At 46.1% G+C, this 20533-nt stretch overlaps 1 protein-coding gene across 1 annotated transcript in view; it reads right to left on the minus strand.

Moving 5' to 3' along the window:
* MYBPC2 (myosin binding protein C2) overlaps window positions 1–20260 on the minus strand; it is a 68911-nt gene extending 48651 nt beyond the window's left edge. The window contains exon 1 of the mRNA XM_035134682.2: window positions 20173–20260. Within this exon, the coding sequence (XP_034990573.2) occupies window positions 20173–20194 (22 nt within the window). The 5' untranslated portion in view covers window positions 20195–20260. The remainder of the gene's footprint in view (window positions 1–20172) is intronic.
* Between the last annotated feature and the right edge of the window lie 273 nt (window positions 20261–20533).

Raw genomic sequence — 20533 nt, forward strand, 5'->3', positions numbered from 1 at the left:
GAGGCGAAAAAAATGCAAGGCAGCAGAGTGTTTAGGTCCTAAACTTTAGGACTCGGAAACATCGGTTTTGATCTTTGAATTTAGTGGAACCCACACAATGTAGACCATCTGCTGGCATATATTGCACTTTCCAACACCCCGAGGCACCCACCCAACCCCACCTGTTGAGCATGTTCCATCCTGTCCCTTGCAGTGCCTTCCAGGCTTTAGGCTGCTCTCCAGCTTTCCATGCCCCTTATGTGTAAATGTGTCTGCTGGGGGTGTTAATCCAGACGAGGGCCCTAATTACCACCTATAGGAGGGAGGGAGGAGGTGTGGATTTGGGGGCGCAAATAGGGGGACTGCAGAGGAGCAGAAAAACGCTAAGGATGAGCCTGGAGGAATTGGAGCTTTTGCCACTGGGTGGTTAGGGGCGTGGACCCAGGGAGGGAATCAACGGGGGAAGGAAGCACAGGAAAAGTGAGAATGTTACAGCTCTATCTGTAATGAAGAGCAACCATTGGAGGCTGTCATCAGGAAAGAAAAGAAGAAGAAAGGTTAATGAGGGTGAAACGCTGAATTCTTTCCCTGCCTGTATCTCTATTCTCAGAATTGTCGTCCCCCCTCAAAATGCCCCCCCCTGCAGCACAAAAGGAATTTCGGGGCTGAGTTTTAGCATGCATTAAAAGCAAGCCAGATACAAATACTATTGCCTCAGTCCAGATATCATGGCAAGCCATGGCCGTGGAAGCTTTAGTGTGAAGTCTAAATTGGCAAGCCATGGTTTCCAATCATCCATCAAACCAGGATTGGAAACCATGGTTTGAGGTGGGTCTAGGAACCATGATATGTGCAAACTCGGGTTTGGCATTATCTCTGAATCAATCAACTGTGGAGCTGCCGGAGTTGTTATGTCTCCAGAGCCCCTGCACTTAGAAATAGGAATTGCAAAAATGAAAGCGGAGAGGCAACTATAAACTGTGGTTTGCCTGTATATTTGGAAGCTCAAACCATGGTTTGCTCAAACTCCAGTGACTGTACACCACGGTCAGGTCTCAATTAAGCCCATGTCTCAATTAAGCCCATATCATACTTGCTGGTGCATGACATAGTAAGCTGTCAGTTATTTTGTCCATCTACTTCAGTATTGTCCACACAAACTACCAGAAGTCTTCCAATGTTTCAGGCAGAGTTCTTGTGCATCACCTGCTATCTGCTCCAATAATAATAATAATAATAATAATAATAATAATAATAATAATAATAATAATTTATTTATACCCCGCCCATCTGGCTGGGTTTCCCCAGCCACTCTGGGCGGCTTCCAACAAAATATTAAAATACAATGGTCTGTTAAACATTAAAAGCTTCCCTAAACAGGGCTGCCTTCAGATGTCTTCTAAAAGTCTGGTAGATGTTTTTTCTCTTTGACATCTGGTGGGAGGGCGTTCCACAGGGCGGGTGCCACTACCGAGAAGGCCCTCTGCCTGGTTCCCTGTAACTAGCCAGAGATGCAAGGGAATGAAAGCGCCTGTTGATTTAAACAATTTTGTGTGGTTTTTAATCTTGGTTGTTAAGATGCCCTGTACAAGGCAACGAAAAAATAAAGCAACACTAAATTGAAAATGGAACTTTCAGCATGTGTTGCAGGGGGTTGGACTAGATGACCCTCAGGGTACCTTCCAACTCTACAATTCCATGACTCTATGTCAGGATTGTGCTCTACCGGTGAACTATGGCCCCTACCCAAAGACATATCCTTTAGGGAAAGGTAATCAAAACAGCAGCATATATAATACAAGGCCCTCGTCCTCCTGTCGAGCCAAGGTTTCAGACCCAGGTTAAGCAAAAAAAACAAAACTTAAGGGACTGCATTTATGGACGTTATAGCTGATTCACTTATTTATGCCATAAAATAACAAAAACCCAGACATTTAAAGCAACAAGCCAGCCATAAAGTTGCCAGGTCCATTAAAACAGCAACCCTCGTGCTTTGCCAACAGTATAAAAAGCAATAACATCAAAATGGAATAAAAGCACCCAAAATCAATACTGAGCAGCCCTCTACATCAGGAATCATCAAGTAGCTTCATATTGATCCAGACAAGAACCAAGAACATTTAGAGCGTTTTTTGCCGAGCCGAAAGGGCTCCTGTCCAACAAGGCAACATCTAAACCCATTTTAACCAGGGCTAATGAAAAGGTGGCCTGTTACAGTCATTTGCATGCAAGAAGGTAGCCTGCTCATATTCACAACCTTGTACGGGAGCAGAAAAAGGAATGCAATCGTCCTAATGATGGGAAATAGCTCCAGTTGGGGAAAACGAAAACCCGCTATTTAAATAAAGTTTACCAGACGTCCCCGTTTCCCGAGGGCAGTCTCCGGATTTACAAATCAGCCCCCATACAGAATCCGTTGAAGTTGAAAAGTGTCCCAGGATTCAGTGAAAAAAATCTGGCAAGCTTATTCTAAAAGGGTTATTAAACACGTCAAGAGACAACTGCTAAAGGCGAGATCCAACTGCTTGTACCAGTTAATAACTCTCTGAAACATTTGTGAATCGGCACTGGAACTGAGCTAAGTTTGCTTCCAGGTTAAAGGTAAAGGGACCCCTGACCATTAGGTCCAGTCATGACCGACTCTGGGGTTGCGCGCTCATCTCGCATTATTGGCCGAGGGAGCCGGCGTATAGCTTCCAGGTCATGTGGCCAGCATGGCAAAGCCGCTTCTGGCAAACCAGAGCAGCACATGGAAAAGCCATTTACCTTCCCGCTGTAGCGGTTCCTATTTATCTACTTGCATTTTGACATGCTTTCGAACTGCTAGGTTGGCAGGAGCTGGAACTAAGCAACGGGAGCTCACCCCATCACAGGGATTCGAACCGCCGACCTTCTGGTCAGCAAGCCCTAGGCTCAGTGGTTTAACCACAGCGCCACCTGGGTTACTGGCCTGTTTTTTAGCATTTTGCAGTACTTGCTCCCCAGACCGTTTAATGAAAAATCAGCTAAAATTAGTGTGGCTGACTGTAAAGGTATCTCTGGTTATTTAGCATTTATTTATTTTTTTAAAAAAAATGTATACTTGTTTTCAAATTATATTATATTCTAATTCAGGCAAGTACTAATCTTTCATAAAAGTAGCACTTATAAAAACTGCAGATTGGAAGCACTTTTTTTAAAAAAAGGGAGCTCCCTCCTGCGTGATTGTGTCTCTTCTAACATGTTTGATGACAATTGTATGTACAGTATCATCTAAACAAAACAACAACAACCATGACTTTCCTCTTTAGAATACTGTAGTTGTTTCTTATCTGCAAATTCTGTGAATTTTAATTGATCGATTAATCCAGGGGTCAGCAAACTTTTTTAGCAGGAGGCCAGTCCACTGTCCCTCAGATCTTGTGGGGGGCCAGACTATATTTGGGGAGGGGGGGGATGAACGAATTCCTATGCCCCACAAATAACCCAGAGATAGAGTTTAAACAAAAGCACACATTCTACTCATGTAAAAACACGCTGATTCCCAGACAGTCTGCTGGCTGGATTTAGAAGGCGATTGGGCAGGATCCGTCCCCCGGGCCTTAGTTTGCCGATCCGTGGATTAATCAAACAAAATTCAGTCAGTGAATAGGATAATGCAGTGTGGAATGCTGGAAGTTTGGGATTCCAGTTGCTCTATTCTATTCTCCTCTGTAGTGTTCCAATACCTCATCCTTGGAGTTTACCGGTACCTTCTTAAATCGGTTTTTCCTAAAGGACTTTTCCTACTTCCGCAAACCCTGGATTTTTCTCCAAGCCTGCTGATACCACATTCCCGTGCACAGATGTACTGTTTGAAGTGAAGCCTGCACATCAGACTGAATAATTTCACCTGATCTTCATTGCATTTATGAATGAGACATATTATTTATAGACCATATTTTTCATTAAAAATAAAAAAGCAAAGCAGTATACAACACACAAAATTGCAGCAGCTTTATTAAAAGCATCAAAGCAGCAGGGAAACCATTAAGCAGAATATGCTTTGGAAGACAGCAAGGTTCGTTTTATTTTCGGATCCAAAAGGCAGTATGAAAATGTTTCACAAATAAGTAAATTTTATTTTTATTTATACTTTTCAAATTTATGCATTTCATCAATTTTACAATCCATTTAACATTTCAAAATTTGACTTCCTTCCCCCTCTTTCTGCAGTTCCTTAATTTTGTTTTTTAATATCTTCTGCATATCCAGATTCATTTAACTTGGCTCATTTAATTATCTACTGTTAATATACGCTTTGATAAAACTGCAGGTTATTACGATAATCGTGCTAATGTTTTTATCTGTTTGCAATTTATCTGCAAAAACCATTTCCATTCTTTTATAAAATAAAAAAAAAAGTTTGTTATCTTGATTTCTTATTTTTCTGGTTAGGTTTTGCCATTGCTGCATATTCCATAAGTTTTTGTGCCCATTCTTCCTTAACTGGGACTTCTGCTACATAAATAAATTTCTATACGATTTAGGTAGTTCTGTCCCCATAATTCCCAAATAAGTAATATTTTATACAAGTGTTTTCTGTTTTCTAAGGTTATCGGTTGCTCCGCAGCTCAACCCTTAGCTTCCCCCCCCCCCCGCCCCTTGTTCAGGTCATTGTTGTCCAACAGAATCACAATTTGTCCTTTTGCCACTCCAAGAGCCCCCCAACACCTGTGGGAAAGGCCTCGCTCTCGGTCCAAGAGAGGGCTACCCAGGCAGGCCTGAGCCTTGGCACCTCTCATTTTGGAAAGCGAGCCCTTCTGCATGATGTCACCCCTGTTCCGTTCCCACTATGCGCTGAGTCCACACCGCCCGCTTCCTGATAAAGCTAGCAGCACCGACTCCTTTTTCCCAGCCCGTCCTGACCCCCTAATATAGCCAGGTGCAGAGTGCTGAGCCATCACGACCGGCGATCAATAATAACCCAACCTCCGGGGCCAAAGGAGCAGGGAGATGAGCGACAGAGGGGTCCAGGCAGCTGTCGCCCGGGCTCCGCCAGAACCTTGCAGGGCTCAGCTTAGCTCCAGGATGCTTTGCATAGCTCCCGTTGGGAGACAGGATCGTGGAAGATGGAAGATGGATCCCAGAGGCTTTGGGTCTTCCTTCTGCAAGCGTGACGACACGCCGAAGGGCAACGGGAAACAAAACCCACTTTTCCCTCCGCAGCTGTCCACACCCTGAAGCTCACGGAGGAGGCTTGCCTCATTCTCGGAGAAAGCAGAGCTCTGATGAAACCATGGACCACTTCACGGTATCAAACTCCAACTCCCATCAGCCCCTGCCAGCGATGGTTGGGAAAGATGGGAGTGTCAGTTTGACCACAGCTGGAGGGCTACAAGTTCTCCATCCTCGCTATAGAGCAGGCATGGCCAAACTTGGCCCTCCAGATGTTTTGGGACTACAATTCCCATCATCCCTGACCACTGGTCCTGTTAGCTAGGGATGATGGGAGTTGTAGTCCCCAAACATCTGGAGCGCCAAGGTTGGCAAGAGCCTCAAACTCGCATACTCTCCATTTCTTCGATGAAAATAGGGACACCCTGTTCCTTAATAATATTAATAATATTGATAATTTTGCTATTTATACCCCACCCATCTGACCGGGTTGCCCCAGCCACTCTGGGCAGCTTCCAACATATATAAAAGCATAATAAAACATTAAACATTTTTAAAAAAACTTCCCTATGCAGAGCTGCCTTCAGATGTCTTCTAAAGGTTGCCTAGTTAATTATCTCCTTGGCTCTGTACCCTCCAACATTTATCTGGTGAAAATAGGGGGTGTCCTAAGGGAAAGCGGGGCATTCGGGGATCAAATCAGAAACTGGGACGCCATCCGTAAATCCCTGGAAAATAGGGACACTTGGAGGGTGTCTGAACTTGTCCTAACTCGCTGCTGACTAGAATGCAGCCGCTGCCTCTTGAAGGACTGCTGTATTTCAAAGGGCTCTGGTTTCCGCTTGCTTCTCCCATTCTCCAGCACACAAGTTAATTTCTCACGTTATGGGGATATTCTGGACGGTTGAGACTGCTCTGCTTTTACAGACTGCTTACGATCTCCATTGCCTGTCCTGAAAAGCCCCCAGAACTGGAGGAGGGGTGTTCTGTACCAAACTAAAAATATGGTTAGGAGTCCACAGTGGGGATGTTGCGAAAGGGCTGCAAATTGTTATTTATTTCGTTTTATTATACAGTAATTGTATTTTTTACTCCCCGGGAGGGGCGCTTGTGCGGTTTTTTTCTGCCGCTGGTGCCGAAATACTTCAGCCGGCCCTGAGTAACGTGCACCCCGACTATGCGTCTATTCCACCTCATGCGGTGAAATTCTCAGGCCCTGGCGGCGGGCGACAAAAATGGTAGGCCTGGAAATCAGCACTGGAAAGGAAACAGAAGGAGAAGGAAGAAGAGGGGGGAGCTTTCCTGTGCTTAGTGCATTTAGAAAGCTTGTGGAACTAGGGGGAGAGACGTCTACCAGGATCCTGCCGCAGTCCGGGCCTCTGGAAACCTGCAACTGGTCCTGAGAAGCGTTGCCCAACAACCAGAAAAACAAGCAAAACGTTGCCCTGGTCATTTGGAAGAGTAGATGGCTTTGCTTTTTAGCATGGGCCAATTTTTCATATGGGACCCAGGTGGCGCTGTGGTTAAACCACTGAGCCTAGGGCTTGCTGATCAGAAGGTCGGCGGTTCGAATCCCTGTGACGGGGTGAGCTCCCGTTGCTCGGTCCCAGCTCCTGCCAACCTAGCAGTTCGAAAGCACGTCAAAATGCAAGTAGATAAATAGGAACCGCTACAGCGGGAAGGTAAACGGCGTTTCCATGTGCTGCTCTGGTTTGCCAGAAGCGGCTTGTCATGCTGGCCACATGACCTGGAAGCTATACGCCGGCTCCCTCGGCCAATAATGCGAGATGAGCGCGCAACCCCAGAGTCGGTCATGACTGGACCTAATGGTCAGGGGTCCCTTTACCTTTTTACCTAATTTTTCAAAATGGAGGGACCTAAAAACGCAAGCCCCCAGACTTCAATGGAAGGATCCCAATTTGAGTTCGGCCCAGCTTTCCTTTGGACTGGTGCAAACTCAAAGCAGGCTCTCACCCTAGGATATTTTTTTTTCAGCTGAAGACTTGCCAGAACTCAGTTCCGGCACTTCTCAGGTGGGCGCCATTGCCATTATAAGAGAACAAGGGAGGCGTTCATGGCGAGTTCCGGCACCTCTTTTTCTAGGGGGGGAAACCCACTGCTCTCGCATCTGCTTCCGCACCCTCCCTTCTCCAAAGGGGAAAAAAATATTTTTATTTTAGGAAAGCGGGGGGGGGGGGCAGAGGGAAGGAAAGCAGGCTAGGAAAAGGCTTCTCAGCAGTAAACCACATGTTCCTGGTCTGCCACCAGATGTGATCTGGCAGGATACGAAGGATGGAGCGTGCGATTTGCCACCACGAAGAAGCCATTACAGAGTCTCCCTTGGCATGCCTCCTCTCTTCTTCCCCGAATTAAGGACCCTTCTTTCGTTTTGGGGGATTTGGTTTGTTTTCAGCACTTGGACGTGGGTTAAACCAGCTGAGCACAACTGCTTAAGGGCTTGTTGAGCCACAGCGCTCAACATTGATTTAGCACTCTCCCACCTGTAAGGCCTTCATACCTTCCCGAGTGCCTGCCTGACCTTTCCTGGGCTCCGTCTCACATTGCCTTTTCGGGGACCCTGTGTCCTATTAGGGGCACGGAGAGAAGACCGGGCTCCGGGCTGCTCCGAGGAAGGAGGCAGGGCCAAGAAACGTTTATAATTAGCTGCCTGGTTTTGAGCGGCTCTTGCGCCCAACCGCTAAGGTAACTCAACCCCCTGGCTGGAGCAGAATCCCCTGGGATCAGCAATTTAGGCCAGGCGGGCCTCTCGGTTTACCCCTTCTTGCTTCTGTTTAGGGTGTTTGCTGTCACTAAGCCAAGACTCCACATACAACACCCTTGTAGGTGAGAGAAACAGCCCCCCTGAAACGCATGTGTCTGGTCGGGGAGCTGTACATCAGCCACAGCGCTCAAGTCTACAGAAATCTGCACCTAAAATGTACAGCGGTTTTCTCTCTTTGCACACCAAGGGAGCACACCCAGTATACTCTCAGATATGCACTGTGCTTACCCACCCACCCCACAAAACTATTTGCAGACTCTCAGCAAGCCTGAAGACGTTTAAAAATGTTTTCATAGAATGCATGTCTAATGCATAACCCAAATTGTCCACAGCGCAACTTCAATATTATAGGTTCTAAATTGGACGCCAAGCCTACAATAAAACAAGCGCCACACTGTGTGTGATCGCAGAGCGCCCATCGGGTTGTGCATATCAAACACGCAGCTTCAAAAACTGGAGCTTTTTTTGTTAATTACAAGGATCAGCCCTGGAATATGTGAGTGATAGGAAATCTAGGAATGCCACTGAACATGTGCAGAGTGATATTCCATGACGACTGAATAACCACAGCCTGACTCCTTATATACTTGCAATTAGAGACGCAACTTTGGGACTGAAGGATTCCTGCTTTTACTGCTAAAAAATAAATAAAATTAACCACATCTCTCAGTCATATTAAGATTGTGCAATGTAGCTTTTAATGTTACGTTTAGTCACCATTTTGTACACACATATCCTATGAAAATGCTTAAATTACCATTGGGCTGGGCAGGGCTCGTTGCCTCAGGCAACAAATGTCGGTGTACAGCAACAGATTGTCAAATATAGTATTATTGTTGTCACCGTTGGATTGTGTGCCCTACCCACTAACGCATTTTGAACTGCCTGCATTCCAGTATTCATAAAACACATAGCCACGAACTCCACATGTACGAACGACAACTGAAATTCCATTTGTACGAAGTGCGGCACTACGCAATTAACATTCAATTACCAACAGGCCCTAATCTCTCACTCTCACATGCATGCGCCATAACACGCATGGAATCGAACATACCTGATATCACCATATGGATCCAGTTATATATATAGTGTTTTAGTGTCGCGGTTACTCTATATTGATTATATTTCATTTTGGGATGTTGTCGGCCACCCTGGGGAATACTTCTTTGAAGGACATGATATAAATCTTAGAATAAATCAATAGACATAAGGGGAAACAGAAATTGTACACAAGCAAAATATATGACAACCTCATAGATAGTCACAGATCACAGTCTCAAAACCCGGTGCTTAGGTAGTACTCAATACTCAGGCAGACAAGATGGGACCATCCACACACAAGATGTATCTGTTAACGGGCTCAGGGGAATCCCAAGGTTTGCAGAAGTTTAAAAAAAGAATGGGGGGAGCTCTTCATTGAGGCATGTATGTACTTGGTGGCCATAGAATGCTGACTAATAATTTGGGGAAGGATGGAAAGCCAGGTGGGAGGGGGGTGGAATGGAGTATTCTCATCAGCAGCATGCTGCACTGCAACATTTTGTTGCAGATCCCACTTGTACTTTCATCCCAGAAAAACTAGGCATCTACGGCGCATGCCTCAAGACTCGCACACTCCACACACACACTTTAGGTATCAAGCAAACTAGACAGTGCAGCAACACACACACAATATTCCCCTATCTGCAAATACTGTATATAAAAATGTCTTGGAATGCACCCTAGTGGGCATTAAGCCGCTTACCGCACACATGCACAAAACACACATTTAAATGTACTTTCCAAAGTGAAGAAAATCCGCGGCTAACTATAATCACCGGCTATGTATACACTATATATCCATGCGCACAGTGCAGATCACTCACAGTTCATTGCGCAGCAATCAGGCACACTGAAGGCCCACTGAAATTAAAGGGGCTTCCGTAGGCCAAAGGCTGCTTACACACCGTACATTTAAAGCGCACGACACCCTCCAAAGAATCCTGGGAACTGTGGTTTAACACCCAACAACTATAATTCCCCAGCACCCTTAACAAAACTGCAGTTCCCAGGATTCTCTGGAAGGTGTCGTGTGCTTTGATGGCAAGCCGTGTCCTTTAAATGTATGGCGCGCACATGGCCTGCCTAACTCTGCGCTGGATGGTGACTCCAGCCTGCACATGCCTTGACATAACAGCTTTTGTGACAAATATAAACGCATACACGACCGTGACAGTCACCTGCTATGACACTTGCCCACGGTGGTTGCCTACCACACTACAATCAGCATTCCCAAAGTGACAAGTAAATCCATGTGGCACAACAAGCATCCTTGGACAATCCCGCGAAGCAGCACAACCATGCTTTCACTAACAAGTGGCCTGGAGATCGTCCAAAATATTCAGAGAATCCAAAGACCAGATAAATGATGGGTCTTGTTTATGCTAGCATTTCTTCCTTTGCTGTCTTCAAATGCTGAGGTCCCCAAGTTAGCACAGACCAGAAAGACATCAATAGATATTCCATTTCTTCCTTTATTTCCGCTCCCTAACAGCTCACAAGAGCAAACAATCCATTTATTTTGTGCTAATACGTTTTATAGCGCATCTTTCTTCCATCATGGAAACCAAGGCAAATATATGTGTGGGTTTTCGCCTGTCACCCATCCAGATAGTAACCAGACCCAGCCCTGCTTAGCTTCGGCAAGGAGGCGACATCCGAGCGCCTTCCCCCTAGGATCTTATTACCGTACGTACTCTCCGCAAATCATATCTATCTATCGACAACCACACAGGTGCTAACCTTATCACCTTGCAATAAGACAGACACAGACCACCCCCCAAGAGTCCCTACTTTCCATGGCTGAGAGCATCGCTTTGCAGGATGGAGAGAGATTGGCTGCTGGATTGAAAACCGTGGCTTATTGCAGGGGGGGGGGGAAGACGTGAGCACTCCCCAAGAAAAGTAGCTCATTCTGATTCGCCCTCTGCCACTACCCCACTCACTTTCCCATGATTAATCAACAGAAAAGTATTCTGCCACAAAAACTTGCGGAATATGCAGAAATGGCGGAACTTACCAGAAGAATAAGAAATCAAGATAAGCTTTTTATAAAAGAATGGAAATGGTTTATTGCAGATAAATTGTAAACAGATAAGAACATTGGCAGGATTATTGTAACAACCTGCAGTTTCATAAGAGCACTGTATTTTTCAGTCTATAAGACGCCCCCATTTATAAGTTGCCCTGTATTTTGGGAGACTCCGATTTAAGAAAATGGGGGGAGATGTATCCGTGTATAAGACGCCCCCTAATTTTTGACATTATTTTAAAGGGGGGAAACCTAGTTGTATACACGGAAAAATACGGTATATATTTAAAGAAGATGAATAAATGAGCAAATTAAGTTAATTTGGATATGCAGAAGATATTAAAAATAAATTTAAGGAACTGCAGAAAGAGGGAGAAGGAAGTCAAGTTTTGAAATGTCGAAGTGAATGTTGGGATAGTGAAATGTATAAACCTGAAAAGAAGGAAGGAAGGAAGGAAGGAAGGAAGGAAGGAAGGAAGGAAGGAAGGAAGGAAGGAAGGAAGGAAGGAAGGAAGGTATTCTGCGCATACTAATTATAATGTCATAATAAATGCCCAGGAAACAAAATTCCAACGGGCACCTTTAAATATGAATATAGTAAATAAATAAAGAGCAAAATAAACTGGGTGTTAAAATCAGCCTGCAGGCCTAAGCTCACGTACTTAGAATTCATCTTGATCAAAATAGGACTTTGTCAGAGAAAATATTATTACATGGGAGCCTTTATTACATGGGAACCATTATTTCTTTAACTTGTAAGGCACGGTTTGGTCACCACTATCGGAAGCACACTTTGCCCAGAGGAGGGTTTAGGGGAGCACGACTGCTTCGCCCACACTGGGCGCCAAGCTGAGAGGGAGCTGCAACAATGACGGACAGAAGACGAGAGGGGGGGGGCACCGTGAATTTTGGCATCACACAGGGCACCACTGAAATCCTAAAGCCCAAAGTCCACCCCTGCCTTGCCTATCCTGTGCCCCTTCGGTATTTACCCCATAACGCCTCCGTTCCAGCTTGCATCCCTCCTACTGGCTCCTCTCAATCACGGCCCATCAGAATATTGTTAGTGAGTCTGCTAAAGCTATCCTTCTGCCAGCTTCAGAGCTTTCTCTCCAGGGTGTCTATAAGTTATAACTCTCGACGGGGCTGGAACTGGATGCATCTTGTGCCTAATGCACAAGCATTTAAATGCTCACAGCAGGAACATTGAGATGCCAACAGAACAAAACCTGCCATCTGGCCATTACACAATGCTGGTGAGAGGCCCATGTTAAACTGTTGATAACAGATTAAAAAACAATCATTATGTTTTTCTTGGATCTCTTTAACCATTTCATATATATATATATATATATATATATATATATATATATATATACACACATACACGCATGCACATGCATAAATGTTATGCAAATGTTATGAAAATTGCCAGCATCTTTTGTCCTCTTTCTTTGGCAAAGCCTCTCCTCCTTCCAGAGGGGAGGGGTTGTGAGCGGGAGCTGGTTCCCGCGTCAACAGGGGGGGGCGTGTTCGGCCCCCTGTGTCAGCTAGGCGGGCTGCCGCGCCTCGCACTTCAGCCAGCCAATAGGACTGGCTTGGGGGCGGGGTTTAGCCGCTTAGCGGCCGCGGCAGCTCCAAGCCCGCATTCTGCTCCCCGGATTTCGTCGGATCACGCGCCCACCCTCCCTTTCGGTCATGTCTTGGCTTTTGACCTTGCTATGGACTTTGGTTGGTCGCCCTGGCTGCCCAGGGGGCCTGGTAGGAATTTTTATCCATTTGGCAAATTGGCCCTGGCCTCTGGTTTTTCGCCTACCTCATAGCAAATCGTCACAACTTTGCAATTATTGGCGGTTAGGCACTGGAATATGTGTAGTGTGTTGGAGGGCAGGTTGTGGCCATCACCTACCCCTCCCGTTATTGGGTATTCCGTTAAAGGGATCTGGCGGTCATGGATCCTGCCCATTAACCTAAAATACTTGTGTCCTTGTGTCTTATTTATCTCCAAGCGGGTGGTGGGTCCTCGAGTCACAATGCATTTATTGCAAGTGGTCACTCTACCAAGTGTCCTGTGATGACTTTAATATGGATGGGTATTTTGTAGTGACAGCAGCAAAAGCACTCAAAAAAATGGCAGGGGGCTGCCATTTTAATTTCCCCCAATCTTCCCCAATGTCGCAAAGCACCTAATGTAGTGTTACTCCAGGGCATTGTGGGAAATTCCCCAATGAATCCTCTCAACAGAGGTAAGGAGTATCCTGCTTAGCTACTCAGAATGGAGCTGCCTGCGGAAGCGACGGCAGAGAACATAGAATCACATAATTGTAGAGTTGAAAGGGAGCACAGGGGTCATCTAGTCCAACCCCCAGCAATGCAAGAACCTTTTTGCCCAACATGGGTCTCAAACCTACAACCCTGAGATTAAGAATCTCATGCTCTACCAACTGAGCTATCCCAGCTGGTTCATATGGTAGTAATACAATGCCCGCCATGACAGACCTACATATATATCTTCCTCTTTTCTCACCCCCTCTGCTGCCAAAGTCCATTGCCTCTCCCAGCAATACGTCTATCAGAGGCGATGGCAGGATCAGGCAAAGCCAAGTGGTGAGTTTTTCCAGGACTGTTCCACTACAGGGTAAAGCAGTATGCTTGTGTTCCCCCATTGGAAGAAAATTCCATAAAGCAATCAAACTAGCATAGATATAAGGGGTTGGATGCAACTCACGGCCGACCCATTGAAATGAATGGGCATGAAGCAGAGGCTTTTTTACTAGGAATTTTAGGTGCAGAGATACCAAAGCAGCAGAAACGATTATTTACGCAACGACAGCAGCTCAGATACTGCTGGCACAGAGATGGAAAGAAGATAAAGTCCCGGCCAGGGATGAATGGCTGATGAAGATGATGGACTACGCCGAAGAGGCGAAAATGACCGGGGAAATCAGAAACCAAGAAGAAGAGAGGAACTTTAATAAGGAATGAGGAAAAATTACAATGTACTTAAGAGAACACTGTAAACAACTAAAAACTTTGGCAGGATTTGAGTAACACTTCTTATGTATTAAAAACTAAGGGGAAAACTAGAAAAACAGAAAATATGTGAGGCAGTTGAAATAGATGGAAAATGGTAACCATGGAAGGGTGGAGGGGAGTCTTAAGGATTCAGGGAATCCTAAATGCTGATGAATGCTGCTGATGTTTAATGTTTGAATTTAAATGTGTAGTGTAAAACTCAATAAAAAAAGATTATACAAAAGAAGAAGAAATTAAGGGGCATGACTAACTTATGCCCATTGATTTCAATGGGTTGGCTCTGATTAACATTGGCTAAAACCTGATAAGCTATTCCCCCCCCCCATAGGTTGGAAAGGTTGTGGAGGACTCCTCCCCTTGTAGCCTGAAGTGGTACAGTCCTGAAAAAGCTTCACCTTTTGGCTCTAAACCACCTCTTAGAATCAAGCTGTTCTGAGGTGGTTGCCAATTTAAGCGTCCTGCTTGCCTCTGCGGCATGAAAGATCTGGCCCAACTGCGCACACAACTCGGCTGGTTGCTTGGGGCAACTGTGTATGTATTTAAGGGCATCGTTCCAACGAAGCACCAGGCAGTCTGAGAGTTGTGATGCCACGAAGGGTGCTGGTCTGTAATGCTTGGATCTCGCAGCACAACTGCTTCGGGCAGGGGGGGGGGGATTGCACAACATGGAGAGTCGGGGCCTTTTTGCAGCTCCTAAGCCAGGCAAAGGGAACAGCCTCAGACTGTGGCATCCCTTTGGGCGTTACTACTTCCCCTGGCAGGGACGCGGGTGGCGCTGTGGTCTAAACCACTGAGCCTAGGGCTTGCCAATCAGAAGGTCGGCAGTTCAAATCCCTGGACGGGGTGAGCTCCCGTTGCTCGGTCCCAGCTCCTGCCCACCTAGCAGTTCGAAAACACGTCAAAGTGCAAGTAGATAAATAGGGACCGCTCCAGCGGGAAGGTAAACGGCGTTTCCGTGCGTTGCTCTGGTTCGCCGGAAGCGGCTTAGTCATGTTGGCCACATGACCTGGAAGCTGACTGCGGACAAACGCTGTCTCCCTCGGTGTATAGAGCGACATGAGCGCCAACACCCCAGAGTCGTCCATGACTGGACCTAACGGTCAGGGGTACCTTTACCTTTACTTCCCCTGGCATGGACATAGCCAGGGGTGGCAGCTGCCCCTCCTAAATCAAGTAAATAAACAGCAATGCTTAACTAAAAGTGGAAATAATCAGAATATTTGAAATTGAGATGGTCTACCACAAAAAAGGCTCTGCTCATCTCTCTTGCTCAGCCGTACACAACTTGTACCGGACAGTGGTCATTCAGTACCTTGCGGAGAGTAAAGACCTGGCTAAGGTCAACGATGATAAGGGAACGCCTCAATGGGCTATGCTTAAATGCTGAGAAGGTTTTCAGCAAATCTAATAAAACTTGTTCAGATTTGTTTAAAAAGATGAGAAAAGGCGTGTTCTTTGTAATTTTGCAAAACATACCCGTTAACCGCATGAAAGCTACTCTCTGGTGTTAATTTTGATGGTTTCGTTTTCATTTAACTTCCTAATTTTCAAATGACCGAAGATTTCGACAGATTTTTTTCTCTGAGAACTTGGGGGTCAAAAGAAAGTAATTTCAAACAACTGTGGTCGAGACATTTCATGTCATTTCTGTTTTAGCCAACCAGCCAACTCTTGTTGCTTTCTGGATATTGTTCTCTCTTTTTTTAGCCAAAATTAGGTCAACAGCAAATGTTTCTTTAATACATTTAACCCCCGCCCCTCTCTATCAAATACACACGCACAAAGCAGCCCTCCTTCAAAAAATTATCTGCAAAAGACTGGCCACCTCTCCCCTCCCCTTACCCCCTGAAAGACGACTCCTTCTTCCTGGTCTCGTGCTCCCCAAGTGGAACTACACCTCTTTCCTGCTTGCCCCTTTATGCTGGGCCGATTGCACCTGCTAGGTGATGCTGATGTGTGATGCATCTTGGCACAGAGGCATGGAAAGGCTGGCTCCATCCCATTATCCACCTCTCCCAGGCACTGACGCAACGGCTGTTGGTCCTGGGGTGACATTCCCTCAACCTCATCCATGACACCTTCTCTCCAAACCACTCCCGCTGACATCGTGCCCCCTCTCACAGAAGGTGTTTCTGCTGCACCGATTGCATAAGCACTAGGCGAGAATCACGTGTGATGTCCTGTGTTGCAGGAGGTTGCAAGAAAGGGCATCGGATCCAACCCTCTGCTCCAGTGATCAGCTGGATCAGGAGCAGAGAGCAGGAGCAACAGTATACATACAACCACGAGGGTCTGCAGAACAGAGAGCTCGAGTAAATGAGCCAGGTTATGTACTCCAAAGCGCCCTCTAGGGTCAAACCAAGGTATTGCACTTCCCCCAAGCAAAATTGGAAAAAGTACATTTCAGGGTCCCTTGCACAGTGTCTCAGAGGGAGGGGGTGGGGCAACTTAGGTTCTCCTAGGTCTGTGACAACTCCCACTTGTGATTGGATGGGGTCATTTTAGCTGCATCAGGACACAAATTCGGAGAAGGAGCCCGATATTAGTATATAGGTTCTGGGATTATTACAATCAGTAAAATGGATTACGTTTTCTTCCCTGCTTGCAAAGTTGCATTGTAAGAATAACAAACGTCTACCCTTTCCCTACTCTTTTAATAATAAATTATTATTATTATTATTATTATTATTATTATTATACTAGCTGGCCCTGCCACGCGTTGCTGTGGCTAATCCTTGTGATTGCCCCCACCCTGTCCCGATCCATGATCTATTCTGTTTGTGTGTCCGTCCGTCCCCGTCGGCTTATCCCTGTGAATCCCCCAACTCCTTCTTCCCCACCTGCTCTCATGTGACTCTGAGGTTGTGGCCAAATTTCAGGACGATCGGGTAAGTGCTTGTGGGAGAAAAGTGGGGAATAACACACAAGCACCTTCACCATTTTTATATAGATAGATTAAACAGTGGATGTTACAGACTTCTAAACAAGATGGTGAACGTACAGCTTCTTTTCAGTTCTTTTCACTTCCTTAAACTTATTTGTATAGGTGCTACAGCTTCGTAATACTTTGGATCTTAAACAAGGTGGTACTTTCTGTCAAGTTTCCCAGCCAGGGCCGTCGTGAGCAGATCGCGCGCCCTGGTGCTGAGGGGCGGAGATCGCTCCACCGCCCGCCCCGCCCTCGCAGGGCGCAATTGGTTTCCGCGCGGCTTCGTCGCACGGCGCCCTCCTTTCCGGGCCGGCGCCCAGCTTACCAGCACCGCACCATGGTGCACTGCGCCACCGGGGGTCTATGAAGAGCCGGCCCTGTTCCCAGCCTTCTATAAAACACACTCCCGAGGCTCCTCTAGCAGTATAACAGGCCCAGCGGATCGCCACACCTTCTCCTGATAGTTTTGGGATTGCACCGCGAGGTTTCTTGTCACTGGGTGACACTGCTAGTAAATGCGACACGGCTAGTCAATTTAACCCACGGCAAATGCTTTCCCCTAACTTTGGCCACCTCATGAGAAGAGAAGACTCCCTGGAAAAGACCCTGATGTTGGGAAAGATTGAGGGCACTAGGAGAAGGGGACGACAGAGGACGAGATGGTTGGACTGTGTTCTCGAAGCTACGAACATGAGTTTGACCAAACTGCGGGAGGCAGTGCAAGACAGGAGTGCCTGGTGTGCTATGGTCCATGGGGTCACGAAGAGTCAGACACGACTAAACGACTAAACAACAACAACTTGAGAAAGGTTCAAACGGTGCACGGTGCAAAGGAAAGACTCTCAGCACCTCCTGCCACATCCTGGGATCGTAGTTTTGGCTTGGCTTGCCCACAGGAGTGCTGCTGGTTACTATTATGAGAAGGGACTTTGCTTTGCACATTTTGACCGCTAGATTAAAAATTTCCTGCAGTCAGACTTTTCTAGTGATCAGGATGCCGGTGACTGACTGACACCCAAGTGCCTTTATATACAGATCCGAGAGATGATTTATTAGCTGTGAACGAAGGATCGGAGTATATATCGAGGCAAAGAAGTATCAGTTATCATAAATGATGTAGCCATCTGTTGACGGAGGAGGGGGGTGCAGAAAGGAGGAGAGATGGTTGCCCCTCATCTCCTTATTTCTATACGTGTCAATATACGTGTGTGGACAATACTGAAATTTAATTTCCATCATAATTCCCGTATTATTATTATTATTATTATTATTATTATTATTATTATTATTAGCAATGGCCACACTAATATCAATATGCATCCATTTTACAAAATAACACTGAAATTAAAGAGGGGAGGCACTGGAATAGAATTTATTCAGCCTGAAATGTTCCAGTCAAAATCTTTGCCAGCAGCACTGGAAAACAAAAGTGGAAAAAGCAGACCTCTCCACGTGCTCTGTCCTTAAGAATTTGCCTTGCTTTGAAGTTTCTTGGGATCCGTAAATTATAATCAACACAAAGAAACATAACCACATACAGAAAAGAGAAGCTCAGAGGGCAGGGATTTGAACCTGGCTCCTAATCTGACAATCTAACCGCTACTCCGCACTATTTTTCTTTAGGTCTTTTATAGGGAGGCCAGATTCTTAGCTAGGGGAACAAAAACTGATACAAGGTCTCTTCCCTCCATTTCTCTCATATTTTAAGGCATATTCCTAATTGCAAACCATTTGCTCTTGCTTGTTTCAGCCTCTTAGAATGCAATGCCTTGTCTTTTATTTGAGGCATCAATAGAGCTGGTGTTTTAGAGAGGCTGGCATTTTTCTCTCATGCTTCTCTCACTCTGCCACACCTCTTTTCAGCCCGACTCTAGTTGCCCCTTCCATGCGGGGTGTGTGTGTGTGTGTCTTTGCAAAAGACCCACCTTTGGTGGGCCTGATGTGGCGTTTCCAAATATTTCCTGGGGAGCAGCTTGGGAAGGAGGAACGCACGCAAGAGAGAGGCAACGGGCGCAGTTCTCTGCTCAACATTTGCCCAAGATCTGAACACACCAGGCCCGCACGATCTAAGAGTGGCTTTATTCCGACCTCAGATTCTTCCATTTCCATTCTACGTCGGCAAGGATCGCACAAGGCAGCTCGGAGGCGACGGAAGCCTCACACGGACGCATGCACAAAAGGCAGATTCTTACATGCACAGGAGAACGCAAAGACAAGGTGATGGGGGACCCAGGGACCAAAACCACCCTATTGTTTCTCAAAGCGCTGTGATATTGGGGAAAACATCCAACCATCCCCACCCTCAATGGACTATAGCAGGGGTTCCCAACAAAATTTTCTCGAGGACCCCTCATCCAGCCGCTATTGTGATAAGGACCCCCATTAATTCCTAATCCTAAAATTAAAAAGTGAGAGCCAAATTAAGAGTCTTTTAATATTTTATATTTATACGTTTTTTACAGTTACAACAGAGTACTCCATCAGTATACAGTTAGTTTTAATTTTCAGTTCTTAATGAGATGAGTTAAATCTGTCCTTTGAGTCCATTATTTCTGAAATATTAGGTTCCAAACTTGAAACTTTCACTCTGAAATCCGACCCCATGTCGAGCCGATTCCTATATTTGTTTTTCATGAAACACATGGAAGAAAATGCTTGCTCACACCGATATGTGGTTGCAAATGGAAGGATCTTTTTCATTGCCTTATCTCCAAGTTTCTTGTAGTCCTTGCGGCATACAGCAGAACTACTGCCTCTATCTAATTCTAGTTTTGCGCTAGACTCTGCTCATGCAGGAAGCGGCCAAAACAAAAAATCTGTTATCATACGAAATATATTTAATATATTTTTTATTCTAATAGCATCTTGCGGACCCCTCTGGCATAGCTCGCGGACCCCTGGGGGTCCCCGGACCACCTGTTGGGAACCACTGGGCTATAGGGCAAGGGTCCTGGGCCCCACTCAGCAGAAATAACAGGAGCGTCCCCCAAACACCAGCAGGGCTGGCTTTCCACACTGCAAATTGCATAAGCGAATACACTGTCTACAGAAGCCCCCTTCCCTCTGTTTGGCTATTAAATCTGGAGTCTAAAATTACCGAATTGCACCACGGACCACCCTAATAGGCCTACCACCCGGTTTCTCTCTCTCTCTCCCTCCCTCCGTTTTATTTTATTAAAACTGGTTCTTAAGCATCTCTGCCGAGGTGACCTTTATGACACACCTAAGGACCCTTACCAGGCTTGGCGGGTTCGGGCATGGCTGTAATCTCTGGGCTGAGACGCTGTGCCTGTCTGAGTTTGGGATCTCCCTGGAGAATGCACTTGGCTGGGTCGCTTTAAAGACCCAGCGGAGGGGACACTGAGAAGGCGTCACCTGACCCCCGGGGACCATTGCCAAATTCCAGAGCTGTGGCATAAACGTCTTCAAATCCCGGGCTTGGCCTTACTAGAAAAAGAACCCAGCTGGTGGGATGGGAGGGAGAGGGAAAGACGGCCAGGAGCCAAGTCAGACTCAGGGGGGAAAAACCCGGGGGGATTCAAGGGAACAGCACCACCATTGAAAGGGGCATAAATATTTCCCAGAACATTGGGAAGGC

This window comes from Zootoca vivipara, chromosome 13 (assembly GCF_963506605.1).
Source record: "Zootoca vivipara chromosome 13, rZooViv1.1, whole genome shotgun sequence".
Classification (NCBI taxonomy): domain Eukaryota; kingdom Metazoa; phylum Chordata; class Lepidosauria; order Squamata; family Lacertidae; genus Zootoca; species Zootoca vivipara.